This window comes from Propithecus coquereli, unplaced genomic scaffold (assembly GCF_000956105.1).
Source record: "Propithecus coquereli isolate 6110/MARCELLA unplaced genomic scaffold, Pcoq_1.0 Scaffold4099, whole genome shotgun sequence".
Taxonomy (NCBI): domain Eukaryota; kingdom Metazoa; phylum Chordata; class Mammalia; order Primates; family Indriidae; genus Propithecus; species Propithecus coquereli.
The window spans coordinates 135,428-148,967 of record NW_012149840.1 but is presented as its reverse complement, the minus strand read 5'-3'; the positions used below and the strand labels follow the sequence as shown (position 1 = coordinate 148,967).

At 40.8% G+C, this 13,540-nt stretch overlaps 1 protein-coding gene across 2 annotated transcripts; it reads left to right on the top strand.

Moving 5' to 3' along the window:
- Window positions 1–932: 932 nt before the first annotated feature.
- LOC105817381 (diphosphoinositol polyphosphate phosphohydrolase 3-beta) lies at window positions 933–7,949 on the top strand. Of its 2 annotated transcripts, none has more exons than XM_012653059.1 (2): window positions 933–1,067; window positions 1,598–2,158. In XM_012653059.1, exon 2 carries the CDS (start codon window positions 1,663–1,665, stop codon window positions 2,155–2,157), a length of 495 nt encoding a protein of 164 aa, XP_012508513.1. In that variant the 5' UTR covers window positions 933–1,067; window positions 1,598–1,662; the 3' UTR covers window position 2,158. The 2 variants fall into 2 exon arrangements, with proteins under 2 accessions (XP_012508513.1, XP_012508514.1); XM_012653060.1 differs by lacking the exon at window positions 933–1,067 and adding an exon at window positions 6,211–7,949 and having other exon boundaries at window positions 1,540–2,156.
- Window positions 7,950–13,540: the final 5,591 nt, after the last annotated feature.

Genomic DNA, 13,540 nt, shown 5'->3' with positions numbered 1-13,540 from the left:
TCATATATGATCCACACCATTTCATCCTATTATGGTCTAGATAGTGCAGATGTTTCTTGCCCTTGGGAATAGGATCATTTTTATTAGTGATTCCGGATGTAAATGGAGTCGAGCAGATTCTGGGAAAATGAACGAAATTACCTGAAAATTGGACTGTATATTTCACAACTATTTTCCTTTTACATTTCAGAGTCCATATTCCCATGATGAAGGGATTATTTCATCGAAAAAGTAGGTTTGTGCGATGCCCCTTGGCTGATGGCAACAGAGCGTAAGTAAGAGACAAAGATGCTTAAGTTTCAATAGGACAAAAGTCAGGGGATATCAGAGGTCTTCTCTCTCAGGCTACTATCAGATGACAGGAAGACTAGGAGAAGTGAAAAGGAGAGGAAAGGCTGAATGAAGGTGGTTAAATTTTTGGCTGTGGGGTGTCATTTCTTGGAGAAGAGGAGGATGACCAGACAGGTGAGGGAGCACCTAGTGGCCTTGCTGGAGTCCCAAGCCAGGACACTTTTAAAAATCAAAATGTAAACTATGAAGGGATATTTCCATGCGCACATTTTCCCAACCCCCAAGCGGTGCTTACAGATGAGAAAACAGAGAAGGGTGGAGTGTGTGGAGGGTGGGGAGTCTTGGGATTTAATACTGGACGAGTTGGGGTGGTTTTCCAGTTGTTAGGTGTACACGAATCAAAGGGCAAATGGCTGAAACAAGTAGGTGAGGAGTTTACGGATGAGGAAGCTGAGGAAGAGAGGTTAGGTAAGATACAAATAGGGGTTTCAGAAAAGCTTTAAGTTACAGGCTGTGTCAGGATGCTAGGCAAAGGGGAGAACCTGCTGAAGAAATAAAACTGCACGATGTGACTCAGCAAAGATGAGGTCCTATTTTGTCAAGAATCCCTTGGTCATTTTGACACCACGGGGGCCTTCGTATGAATAAGCCAGAAGTGTTTCATTATGGAGGATGATGATGACGATGCCCTTGACCCTGCGGTGTGTGAAAGGATTGCGTGTGTGCTTCGTGCGAGGCGGTGGGCAAGCTGAGGAGAAACGTCCGGCCGCGCCACAGCCCGGTTAGGCGGAAAGGCACACGTGGAGACTCCTGGCCAGAGTCCCAGTGCGGCGAATTTCACTCAGGGAAGGAGGTTCCCGAAGCTGGAGAGGTGCGGGGCGCCTGCGCAGCCGGCCGGCGGCGTCGTGCGCTGCGGGAGCCCGGGACCCCCGTCCCCGCCCCTCGCCCTCCACTGTGAACGCGCACGTGAACGGGACCGCGAACGCGCACGTGGATGCCCCTCACCTCGCTCAACCCCTGCCCGGCGGCTGAGGGAGGGAGAGAGACGCGCCCCCGACACGCGGGTGGGCCCGGTGGAGAGTCGCGGGCTCGCGGCGGCGGCGTCTCCTCACAGGCGGCGGGCTCGGGACCCTCTGCGCGAGGCCGGCGACCGCCCCAAGGGCTGGCTGACTGACGCTCCTCGCTGCCCCCGCCCCCGCCCCCGCCTCCGCCCCCGCCCCCGCCTCATCTCTGCCTAAGCTGCCGGGCTCGCAGGCTGAGGCGCCACTCTCTCCCTGCCCTTCGCGTCGGCCCTTTCTCTCCCCAGCACCTCGGCTGCTCAGCGGCGGCGGCGGCGGCGGCAGTCAGCGGCGTGAGGAGGCGGCCCCGAGGATGAAGTGTAAGCCGAACCAGACGCGAACCTACGACCCGGAGGGGTTCAAGAAGCGGGCGGCGTGCCTGTGCTTCCGGAGCGAGCTCGAGGACGAGGTGCTGTTAGTGAGTAGCAGCCGGTACCCGGACCGCTGGATCGTGCCGGGCGGGGGCATGGAGCCCGAGGAGGAGCCGAGCGGTGCGGCGGTCCGAGAGGTGTACGAAGAGGCGGGAGTCAAGGGGAAGTTAGGCCGGCTCCTGGGCGTGTTCGAGCAGAACCAAGATCGCAAGCACAGAACGTACGTGTATGTCCTGACCGTCACTGAGCTGCTGGAGGATTGGGAAGATTCGGTTACCATTGGGAGGAAGCGAGAGTGGTTCAAAATCGAAGATGCCATCAAGGTTCTCCAGTGCCACAAGCCCGTGCATGCCGAATATCTGGAAAAACTAAAGCTGGGCGGTTCCCCGACCAATGGAAACTCCGTGGCCCCGACCCTGCCAGATAGCGATCCCTAGTATGTACCGCTCGCGCACAGACTTCTGATTGTCCGCTTCCCTTAAAACCAGCTCTGCCTAGAGCACCTCTCTTGCCTTGTGCGGTCTCACGGGGAGGAGGGAGGCTTCTTTTGTTTCCTTGGCAGACCTCTGAATCACGCTTGCAAACTGTCTCAGTTGCCAGGCACTGTTTTCAGACAATTTGCACGTTTTTCAGATGCTTTCAAAATCGCCTCTTGGGTACACTGTAAAATGTTTCGGTAAGCCGGAGCTGTTTGCGATTGTTTTTAAAGGTGCCTTAACTGCTAACCCTGCTTTTTTGGGGGATGGGGTGGGGAGGGGGGCGTGTGCGTGAGCCTGTGGTGTTTTGTTTTTTTTTTACATTTCGCACATATTTGTGCGTGAGTGTGCGTGCGCATTTTTGAAACCAGTCTCGTGGTATCTTTTCTAGTGGAGGCCTTTAAAGTCCTTCCAGCTTGGTTGTGTGAACATCTTTTATTATTTTTCTCCCTTAAGTTGTTTTCTCATTTACAGCGTTCGCCCTTGTCAGGGAGCCCTTCTGTGATGGGAGTTGATTTAAAATCTCAGTTTTGAATTAAAAAAAAAAAAAAAAACTTGGAAATCATTTGCATCTTGTGCTCTTTCTGCACTTGACAGTAATGTTAGCTTCAGAAATGTGATCTGATAGGCCCTTTTCAGAAATGTCTTTGTTTATTTATTTGTAGATCATTTGGTTTTCAAAAAATTTTCACAATTAGTAAGTTTTCACTGCTGACTTGAAATGGTCATTTTTCATACAGTTTAGCAAGGTACTGCCTTATAGAGGAAATATTTCTGGGGCATTGCCAGCCAAGCATATCTTGATATACATGTCTTATCTCGGAAACTGTATTCATGGGATGTGATTTAGCATGCTGGACTTCCAGCTGCCATTGCCCCTTATTGGTCACCCTAGAAGAACCATGGTTCTCTCAATTTAAATTCGTTTTTGACAGAAAGTTATAATATCTCCCATATTTGAATTTAGTGACATTCCTGTTAAACTTCCCTGACTCCCAGTCACCACAGGAATGGAATCTTTTGTTGTGATTATATCCCAATTGAGTGAGTTAGCTGTGTTGACATTCAGGTGTTACAGATGCCTCAAACCGTTAGGACATCTGAACAGTCTCTGTTAAAGATTGAGAGTAATCGTTTAGTCTCATATGACAACCCTTTTGTGGATGCCAAATTAGAGTCTCTTACGGTTGCCTCAATGCTTGCTTGAAATCAGGAATTCCATCTAATAATACAACTCTGTCTCTCTTCTGAACTTCCTCTGTTCCCCCAGCCATGTCTAAAATTAGGTAGAAGGGAAGCCTACTTTGTGAAGAGGGTATTGGGGGTGGGAAGGCCATTCTATATATAATGCTTAAGCATTTTTAAAACATTCTATGAATAAATAATGAGTAAAAAGTGGAGAGTAATGATTACTTAAAACAATTTGTTACTACTCAGTGACCTTTTTAAACACAATTACTGCTAAAAGTTTAATGGAGTCACCCTTTTTAAAATCATTGAATGTTTCACTGATGTACGATATACATACAGAACAATACATAACTCTTAAATGTATATCTTAATGAATGTTTACTTAGTGAACACACATAGGTAACCATCATCTAGATCAAAAAATTAACATTACTTTGTAATCCATAAGCGCACTGCATTTTCTCCTAATCATTACTCTGTTCTCTTGTCTTTTGTACTATAGAATAGTTCTGTTTTTGAACTATACAGATATTTTTTTTGCTGCTGCCTTGTGTGCTTTGTGTATTTTACTCTTCAAAGCATTCAAATATCTTGTCTGCATTTTGGTTGCATTGTAATTTCACAAATTATTAATATTTTACATGCTGCTAAAAAGTGGGTGCCATTGCACTTTCTAAAGAATTTTTCACTGTTTTGAAAACATATCTCATTACACATTTAAGTACAGATAAAGTACAAGTTTTAGTTCACAAAATATTTTCTATACTAATGCTGTCAAAGGAAAGAGTGAATTAGAAAATGAGTGGGTTTTTAAAACCAATGACAGTTTAGTCTGAATTGTGTAGTCTGATCAAATATTGAGGTTTTTAAAATTTTTCTCTAACAAAGTGACATATATTGAATATATGTTTGAAGCACATTTAAAAATTCTAAGCAAATTGACTTTTACTATTCAGTTTGTCTCAAATAGACCCCAAGATTCCCCCCAATAACCTAGTTATTCTAGATGATTCTTAAAATATGAATATCGACACAGCAGATATACTGTCTTCAATTTAATGGATATTTTTGTAGATAAAATCCCTTCTATATGAAACGCTGTCAGAAACACTTTGGAGGCTTAACTTGTATTTGCTATTATTAGAGGCAATAATACATCATCTTATTTGATTCTATCTGAGAAAGTAAAAAATGTACAATAGTCATATTAACCCTCTCAAGAATTATTAGACTATAAATATGTTGTGGGTCCCCCCCTTTTCCTTTTTTTTTTGTTTGCCAGAAACATTTAGAATAGTAGTGCTGTTTTTCAGGATTCACTGTCAGGTTCATTTAAGTAGTTTTTGTAAGATATTCTCTGGGACCCAGAATAATTAAAAGCTCCCATTAGATTTTTTTTTTCTCTTTAAGACTAAGTCAAGAGTTTCAGGTTAAAACAGATGACCAGAGGTAGTATATAGAAAATTTTTGCCACCTCAGTGCTCCAAAAATTGATGTAAAGTTGAGATTTTTCCTTCTAAGAGTATTACAAGTCACTTATACATTATTTGCTTTGTGATTGCACTAAAAATGTACAGCTAAATTTTACAGCCCTCTCTCAAAAAAGGGGAAAAGAGTACTCTCCATAGACAATTGAGATTTGCCGACACAAATCAGAAATTTATTTTCTGCGTGTTTTATAAATAGCTTACATTTTCAGCTGGTCAAGTGTTTTATTCTTGTGAATATATAAAGAGGAAACAGAGGTTAATATAGATGCATATACTTGAAACATAATTGATGCTGTGTCTATAATATAAAATTTTTTCAAAAAATTGTGTGTTTGTATGTAAATGTAAAAATCTGTTGACCACACTCTAAAGAAGCAAACTAAAGGAAGGAAATTTGTGATAAAATAATTCAGTTGCTTTATCGCTTTGCATAGATTCATTTGAGACAGTTGATGTAAAGGTTTTTAATTTCTTTGCATATTTCCTTTGAGAAGGTTAGTATAAGGATACCAATTTGTTTACATTTAGAATATACGTATGTTTGACTGGGCAGAGGTTTCACCTCCAGGGTTCTCTTGTGGTGGGATCCACCAGGCACTACCAGAAAGAGTTTTATCAGTATTTTCTTGGTAATTCTCTTCTTGATAAGCTAGCTGATATACTGTATTTAGCGGATTTTAAATGTTTTTGGGCAAATGGCGCTATGAGAAGTGGAAGTCACTATGGTAACTGACATTTTTAGAAGATAGAGCTTGATATGATAGAAACTACATTGGGGGCTTGAAGTTAGTTAGACCTAATTCCAGTTCTTACTCACTCTAACTTCAGCCATGTTATTTGTCTGATGCTCAGTTTTTAAAAATCTGTAGTGGGAGATAATAAAAATAGATACTTCATAAGCATCTCTTATGAGAATCCTTTTCTGACCACCTGGATTAAGAACCCTCTTCTGTATCATGGCTTTCATAGTTTATTGTACTTATGGCCATGAGACTGCAAACTCTTTGGTGGGTTGGAACCAGCCTGAATTATTTCCATGAGCCTAGAGTCTAGAACGTGGAATTTAGGATTTTTTTTTTAATGTCTTAAAAGCTCACTTCCCTTTTGCAAAACTTCTGATATCACTGCTTTCCTGACTTTTTTGTGTCATAATATATGTTGGCCTGTAACTCCCTCAGCTGTTCATCCAGACTCACATTGCACCTCCATTAGATGATTCTGTGACGTGCTTGATGTGAAGTGATTGATGCATATAATGAGCCCTCAGTAAATTTGTCAGTTGGAGGATTTGTTACTATAAGCCTGCTAATTTTATGTTGATTTGTTTTTCCAGATGAACAGCAAAGATGTTCGGGATTGCTCTAAAAGAATCATTGGTGTGAACCTAGTGATCAATGGAATTGTCAAGTACAGGTGAGCACTTGTGTGTTCCCAAGAAGACAGCTCATCTGATTTTCCTCCTGCGTCTTGGGACACTCCTTCCCTGTCTGTTCCACTGGCTCCTCTTGCTCTGGTTGTTGTACTATTGTACGTGAACAGACTCTTAATTCAGCACCTATAGCCTTTTGTTGTGCTTTTTTGATGTGTCTGCCTTCATTGGACTATGCTATCTTTGAAAACAAAGACTATTTTTCCTTACTCTTTGCATATCCTGCGTTTTAGACACTACTTGAAATATGGTTGGCGTCACTGAAGGTTCTTTGATTCAGTTAATATTTTGTAATCACCGTGTGGCAAAACATTCCCCTTCTAATCTGGTGCTAGTAGAGTATATGCTGTCTTGGCACCATGTGTGTGGCTTTTGTGTATCAGGTGTTTCAGAAACATTTCAAGGCAGTTGTAAGATGTTTCAGGACAAGAATTATTACTCATATTTCTATGTCATACCACACAGTGGCTAGCACAGTTTTAAGATTATGCCATCACTTAGGGCAATGTTTTGTAGAATCAGTCCTTCGTATAACAACTTCAGTGTTTTTGTACTGTTGATAATTTGCTTAAAATTTTAGTGAAAAAATATTGCTTGCTATGAAGGTAATTGTAAAAATAAATACAACAAACTCAAAATTGTGAGTTTTTATAAAAATTTTGAAATGATATATAAATAATAAATTGCTTTTGCAATGCCCTAACCACTTCTTACATGTCATCTTAACATCTCTTTGAGGAAAACACTGCTTTTCTCATTTTAGATTCAATATTCTGTATTATTTGATGCCAGAGCCAACAAAGACTGCACTATAGGCAATTTCCAAAGTTAATTATGCCATTTAATTTTCCTGCGTTTCTTTTGCCTCTGTTACGGATTTAGTTGGCCACAGTTTTCATCCCTTTTCCAGCACGCTCATGTAGCTCCTCGTCCCACCTGGTTTCTGCATGTGAGAATGCAGAGGACTGAGAGAGAACTAAATTGTTGTCACTTAGAAAAGGCATTTGGGAAAGAGGCTGCTGTAAGAGGAGAACACAAAATGAAGGATTTAAAAAGAGAGGACCTGGGTCACCCGCCTCCATGAGAACAACTATAAGGAAAGGACGAAGTTGTTTAGAGGAAATTTTATGGAGTTTTGCCATGGGGTGTATGATGTTAGCACTCTTCCCCAGTTCCTAACAAAGCTCCCAAAATGGCTTTAATATGGTACTTTGTTTTATTTTTCTTTTGCATTATAAAGCAATTATAACAAAAACGGCTTGGACTCCATTCTCATGTTAAACCCTTCTTCATGGTATCAGTGAAATGTATTGATTGTGCTCCTAAATCTTACATAATTTGAAATAAAAACACATCTTCCCAATTTATTGTATTTTAGGAGTGATATGGTACTTTGGTTATGTTTTTAAAAAATTTCTTATCTTTTAGAGAAATGTACTAAAAAATTTACAGATGAGATGATATGCTACTGGTATTTGCTTCAAAATAACCTGAGGTGGGGTATGTGAGTGCATAGATGAAACAAGACTGGCTATTAATCGATCATTGTTGAAGCTGTGTGATGGATGTTTGAGAATTCATTATACTCTTCTCTATACTTTTCTATATGTTTGAAATTTTCCATAATAAAAATTGAAAAAAGTGTTCTTCAGAGTTTACTTGTAGGCTCCTTTTCTGTCTAGATTTAACTATAGAAAGCTGGTCAAAAGAAAAATCCACAACCCAGAAAGGCTCATTCCTCCTCTCCAAAAACCTAGCTTTTGTTCCTGAGCCAAATTTATTGGCAGACTGCTCTTCTCTTAGTGTGAATTTCTTCTTGGAAACCCCCCAGTTCCACATGCAAAAAGACTTCATATGTGTCATACATGACCAGAAAACTTTAAACCCTAGTGTTGAATATAAGTTTAGGTTCCAGATAGGACAACGCTCCTCTACAATTTATCTTTTTTTTAAAAAAGACACCAAATATTTTTTCTGATTACAAAATTAATACATTTTAATTTCAGAAAATTTTGAAAATTCCAAAAAAATGAATTAAAAAAATCACACATCCCTCTAGTCAGAGATAACCAAGTTTGAAATATATATAATTTCCAGTCTTTTTTCTTTGCAAATATAAACATGTTACTCAAACAGTGGTGGCACAGGTGAGCCCCATCCAGGCACCTTACTGTTCCTTAGAATTTTTTAGGCTAATGCTCAGGGCGATTATGGAGTTTGTGCTGCCTCTGCCTTGCGCAAGTGCAGAAAGCATAGTAGAAAACCTGGGTCTGAAATCTAGACCAGCTCTACTCACCGAGTCCTGGTGTGGGGTGGTATAGGCCTGTTTTGTTTTGTTTTTGTTTTTGTTTCCTAATTCCCACACAACTTTTTACTCACCAAACACTGAGGCTGGGGGTGAGGCATCAGTTCTGAGGGGGTGCTCTTCTTAAAATCACACAATTGCAATGTATTGGCTAAAAGTAGGCCTGCTGCAAAAAAAAATCGGTGCCTTTTTTAAAAAATAAATTGTAGAATGAGGAGTGTTGTCCTATCTGGAACCTGTTTTCTAGAAAGCTCCCTATATCTTCTCTGGCTCCTCAGCAAGCTACCATTGTATTGTTTTTCTGCAGCCTCTGACCCTCATGAGGTTGCTGCTTCTCTGGGCACAGTGGTTTCCAGTGGGTAAAAGGTTGCCACCACTCTGGACTCAAGGAAGGGAATTCTGCTCTCCCCCTTCTACTTTTTTACCCCATATGTGCCCTCACCCTTCCCTAATTTCCTACAGCACATCAGAGACCAGGCCATCATTTCTAATGAGATTTTACTGAAGATTACCAGGTTATGTGAGAGAAATGTAATACAAGGAACATAATTTACAACTGCTGCCCAGTGTGTACTGGAAGGATCGGACCCTTTCTAGGTTCTGTTGCTAGACTAGTTCCCTAATACAGGCTGACTCCAAATGGCCTAGAGAAATCCCTCCATCAGCACCAGCCCCTATCACTATCAAAAACTGAGAGCGTGCAGTTTCAAATTATGGACACCATGATTCCCATACTCATGGAGAGGGGAAAGCTGCTCCATCAACTGAATCTCCAAGTAGCACTTGAGGTATCTCAAATTTATATTCCCAGAATCAAGGATACAAACCTGAAATCAATGAAATGAATCAAAGGGCTAGAGAGTGGTGGGTTGGAGATGGAAATTCAGTTTTATCTTATCCCAAAGTTAATGCTGTTTAGGTTAAGATGAAGAGAAGAACAAGACATTATAAGACTATCTTAGAGTGAATTCAGTGCTGCTCCTCTTTCCGGGATGGTAAACATGTGGAACCAAAAAGCCCATCCATGGTCCAAGAAGATCCATTAACACTGTGCCCTATGTAAACCTTCATAGCAATGCGAAGAAGCAGACCAGGACCTCTGGGAGTTTAGATTTCTTTGGGGCCAATGCTGAGGGGATAGAGGGCTAAGGGTAGAGTTTTGGTAACAATTCTCTCTTTTCCTTTTGTCTATTCACTCAAATTTAGACCTCATTTCTTGGGTGTTAGAAACATAGTAGACTGCAGTCATTCTTAGATGGTTCTAGTGGTGGTATCACACTCCCTAGTGGACATTTTACGAATTAGCTCAGTACTAATGTATTCTTTTTTTTTTTTTCAGCATATTATAGGGGTACAGATGTTTAGGTTACACATGTTGCCCTTGCCCCCCTTCCCCCCAAGTCCCAGTTTCAAGCGTGTCCATCTCTCGGATGGTGCTCATTGCACTCTTTGTGTATGCATATACCCGTCCCCTCCTCCCCCATTCCCCTTCCCCCTCCCCCCTGCCCAACATCCAATAGATGTTATTCTTATATGTACACTTATGTGTTGATCAGTTAATACCAATCTGATGGTGAGTACATGTGGTGCTTGTTTTTCCATTCTTGGGATACTTCACTTAGTAGGATGCGTTCCAGCTCTATCCAGGAGTATACAAGAGGTGCTATATCACCATTGTTTCTTAAAGCTGAATAGTACTCCATGGTATACATATACCACATTTTATTAATTCACTCATATATTTATCAAAAAGTCCCAAAACAATAAATGTTGGCGTGGATGCGGAGAGATAGGAACACTCATACACTGCTGGTGGGACTGCAAACTAGTGCAACCTCTGTGGAAAGCAATATGGAGATACCTTAAAGAGATACAATTAGAAGTACCATTCGATCCAGCAATCCCATTACTGGGCATCTACCCAAAAGAACAAATGATACTCTATAAGAAAGACACCTGCACCCGAACGTTTATAGCAGCACAATTCACAATTGCAAAGATAATGTATTCTTTTTTATTTTTGAAAAAATTATAACATTATTTTATATAAATTACTTTATTTGGTCTCCAAGTCAGATGGAGGTAGGTAAGGGAGATTCCATTAGTCCCAATTAAGATGAGAAAATTGAGGCTCAGCAAGGTTAAGTAAAGTGATTTAGTTCACACTTCCATTAAGGAACAGAGCTGAGATTAGATCCCAGGTATTCAGAATGCTGTTGCCAACACACACACACACACACACACACACACACACACGCACACACACACACACATATACACAGAGCTGCTCTTGTCACAAAAACAAAAAAATAGGGTAACTGAGATGACAGATATTTTAATTTGTTTCATTATAGTAGTCATTTTACTATATGTATCCCATAATACGTATATCTTACATATACATAATAAAATTATTTATTTTACAGAGCCTTTGTTTTATTACTATAAAATTTATTTAAAAAAATAAAAAAATATATTGATGTATTCTGTTTAGAGCAAGGAAATCTTTCCCAGGAACACCTGCTGTCCAAGACTATTTGCAATCAATTTTTTCGAATTCTGAATTAAATCTTAGTATAATTGATATGTGAAGAGCCTTTATCATGTTTCATATGATAATTCTTCTATCAATGAATGAAAATTCAGCAAAATTTTGAGTTTGTTAAGCTGTGTTTTTTCACCTAGCTTTAACCTGGTAGATAAATAGGAAAGTATTTGCATTTAGCTACTGCCTCCAACCTTATAACCGAGCTTTAGCTGTGATAAAGTTATTCAGAACTTTAGGCCAAGAATTGTGCTACCTCTAGGGATATATGGGTTAAGCAAATAAGACATGGCCTCTGTCTTCATGGAGATCTCAGTGTATTGAAGAGATATAATAAAACAAGAAATTCCAAGAAAATGTACTAAGCTTGTATTTTTCTTTTTTTTTGAGACAGAGTCTCGCTGTATCGCCTGGGCTAGAGTGCAATGGTGTCATCATAGCTCACTAGAACCTCAAACTCCTGGGCTCAAGCGATCCTCCTGCCTCAGCCTCCTGAGTAGCTGGGACTACAGGTGTGCACCACCACACTTGGCTAATTTTTTCTATTTTTAGTAGAGACAGGGTCTCGCTTTTGCTCAGGCTGGTCTCGAACTCCTGGCCTCAAGCAATCCTCCTGTCTCGGCCTCCCAAAGTGCTAGGATTACAGGTGCAAGCCACTGTGCCTGGCCATAAGTATTTTTTATGATAGTAGGGAGGGATTTCAATTGGCTCTACTAGTTCACAGTAGGGGGAACTAACCTAATTGGGGTCTGGGGAAGAGAAAAAGCTTCTTGGAGGAAATGCCATATAATTTGACACCTGTAGAATAAATAGGACTTAGCCAGGAGAAATAGCAAAACGGTGTTCCAGAAAGAGGGAAAAACAGGAAGTTAGATAAAGTGTGGTGCTTTCAGGAAGAGGAACTTGTTCGTTATGTCTAGGATGTATTCTAGGGGTATAAAGAAGAAGGGATTTTCTAGAGATGAAGCTGGAGTAAGAAAAAGCCAGATTGTAGAGGGTCTGATGTGATTTGTTCAGGGATTTGAAAAGAGGAGACATGACATACCAGTTTGAAGAGTGGAAAATTGAAAAGGAGCTAAGAGGAGGCTGTGGTAATAGTCCAGGTGAGAAATGATGGTGACCTGAACTAGGGTGTTGACCATGTTGATAGAAGCGGACACATTTAAGAAATATGTAGTGTATAAAGGAGCGTGAGTTGATTAATTGGGTGTTAGAGATAAGAAAGAGGTAGATATTATGGATATATTTTTTCTTTTTTTTTTTTTTTTTTTTTTAGGCTGGTCAAGTGAAGCAGTGGGAGTGGAGAAGGAACAAAGGAATCTGTAACTGGTTGTGATCAATTAGTTGTAAACACCACTGCACTTGGACCAACCCAAATATCATGGATATATTTAAAGATATTTGGCTGGAGGAACAGAATTGATGGTGCCATTCTCTTAGATGGACTCTAATAAAAGAAAAACATTAGTTATGTAGGCCTGAGAAGAAAGTGAGGTTAGTTTTATAAATGTTAGTTTTTTTACCCAATGGGCATTAACTTGGAGATGATGTCCAAAAGGCCAGAGATACACAAACATGCAGCCTAGGAAAGAATGAGCTGGAGATGTAGATTTTGGAATCATCAGTGGATGGGCAGTAGGTAAAGAGGCAGATACACGCGAGGTCATTCAGGAGAGAGTGTAGTGAAGATCTGAGTAGTATCAACATTTAAGGACTTCCAGATGGTTCTATGAGGATCTTGGTGGACCCACTCCCCAGAGAAACAACATTATTTGATGATAACTATATGTGCACAAACACAGCCTTTAGAAATTGTCATAAGGGCATACAGCAAACGAAGAAACATTTCTTTAAGAAAATCTACTGAATCTTGGCAAAAATAGTGAGAATCTGTGACATTTGAGCTATAACCTGTTCCATTTCTCCCAGCTCCATGTGATAAGCTCTATTCCAGACCTCTACTGCCTGTGGATGTGCCCAAGAAGATGGGAGCTCCTATCGCCCCAGTTCCTAGTCTATGGTTTCAGCCTAGGAAGAGGCCACCAGTACCTCTTATGCCCCCACAGCCCCATGTTGCAGAAGTGCTATTCCAGGCAAGTTTGGGCTAGAGGACTAGCTCCCAATTGTTGGGTGAGACCTCTGCCTCAGGTGTGATAGGCCAAGAACAGCGGGATCCCAATCTCCCCTGCCATAGTTCATTCGTAGAGTAAAGTTTCTACAGGAAGCTGAAATGACCAGGGGCTACCATCTCCCCTCAGTGCCCACTAGTAGAGTAGAGTGTTACTGCAGAAGAAGTGACCTACTATACCCATCCTAAGCTCAGGTAAAGCCCAGAGTTTCTGTCCAGGTGGAAAGGCAGGCCATAAGAACTAAGCACCGCCCTG

What these genes read in the sequence shown, in the direction of transcription:
- LOC105817381 (XM_012653060.1), top strand. Translation starts at nt 1,663, where the DNA reads ATGAAGTGTAAGCCGAACCAGACGCGAACCTACGACCCGGAGGGGTTC.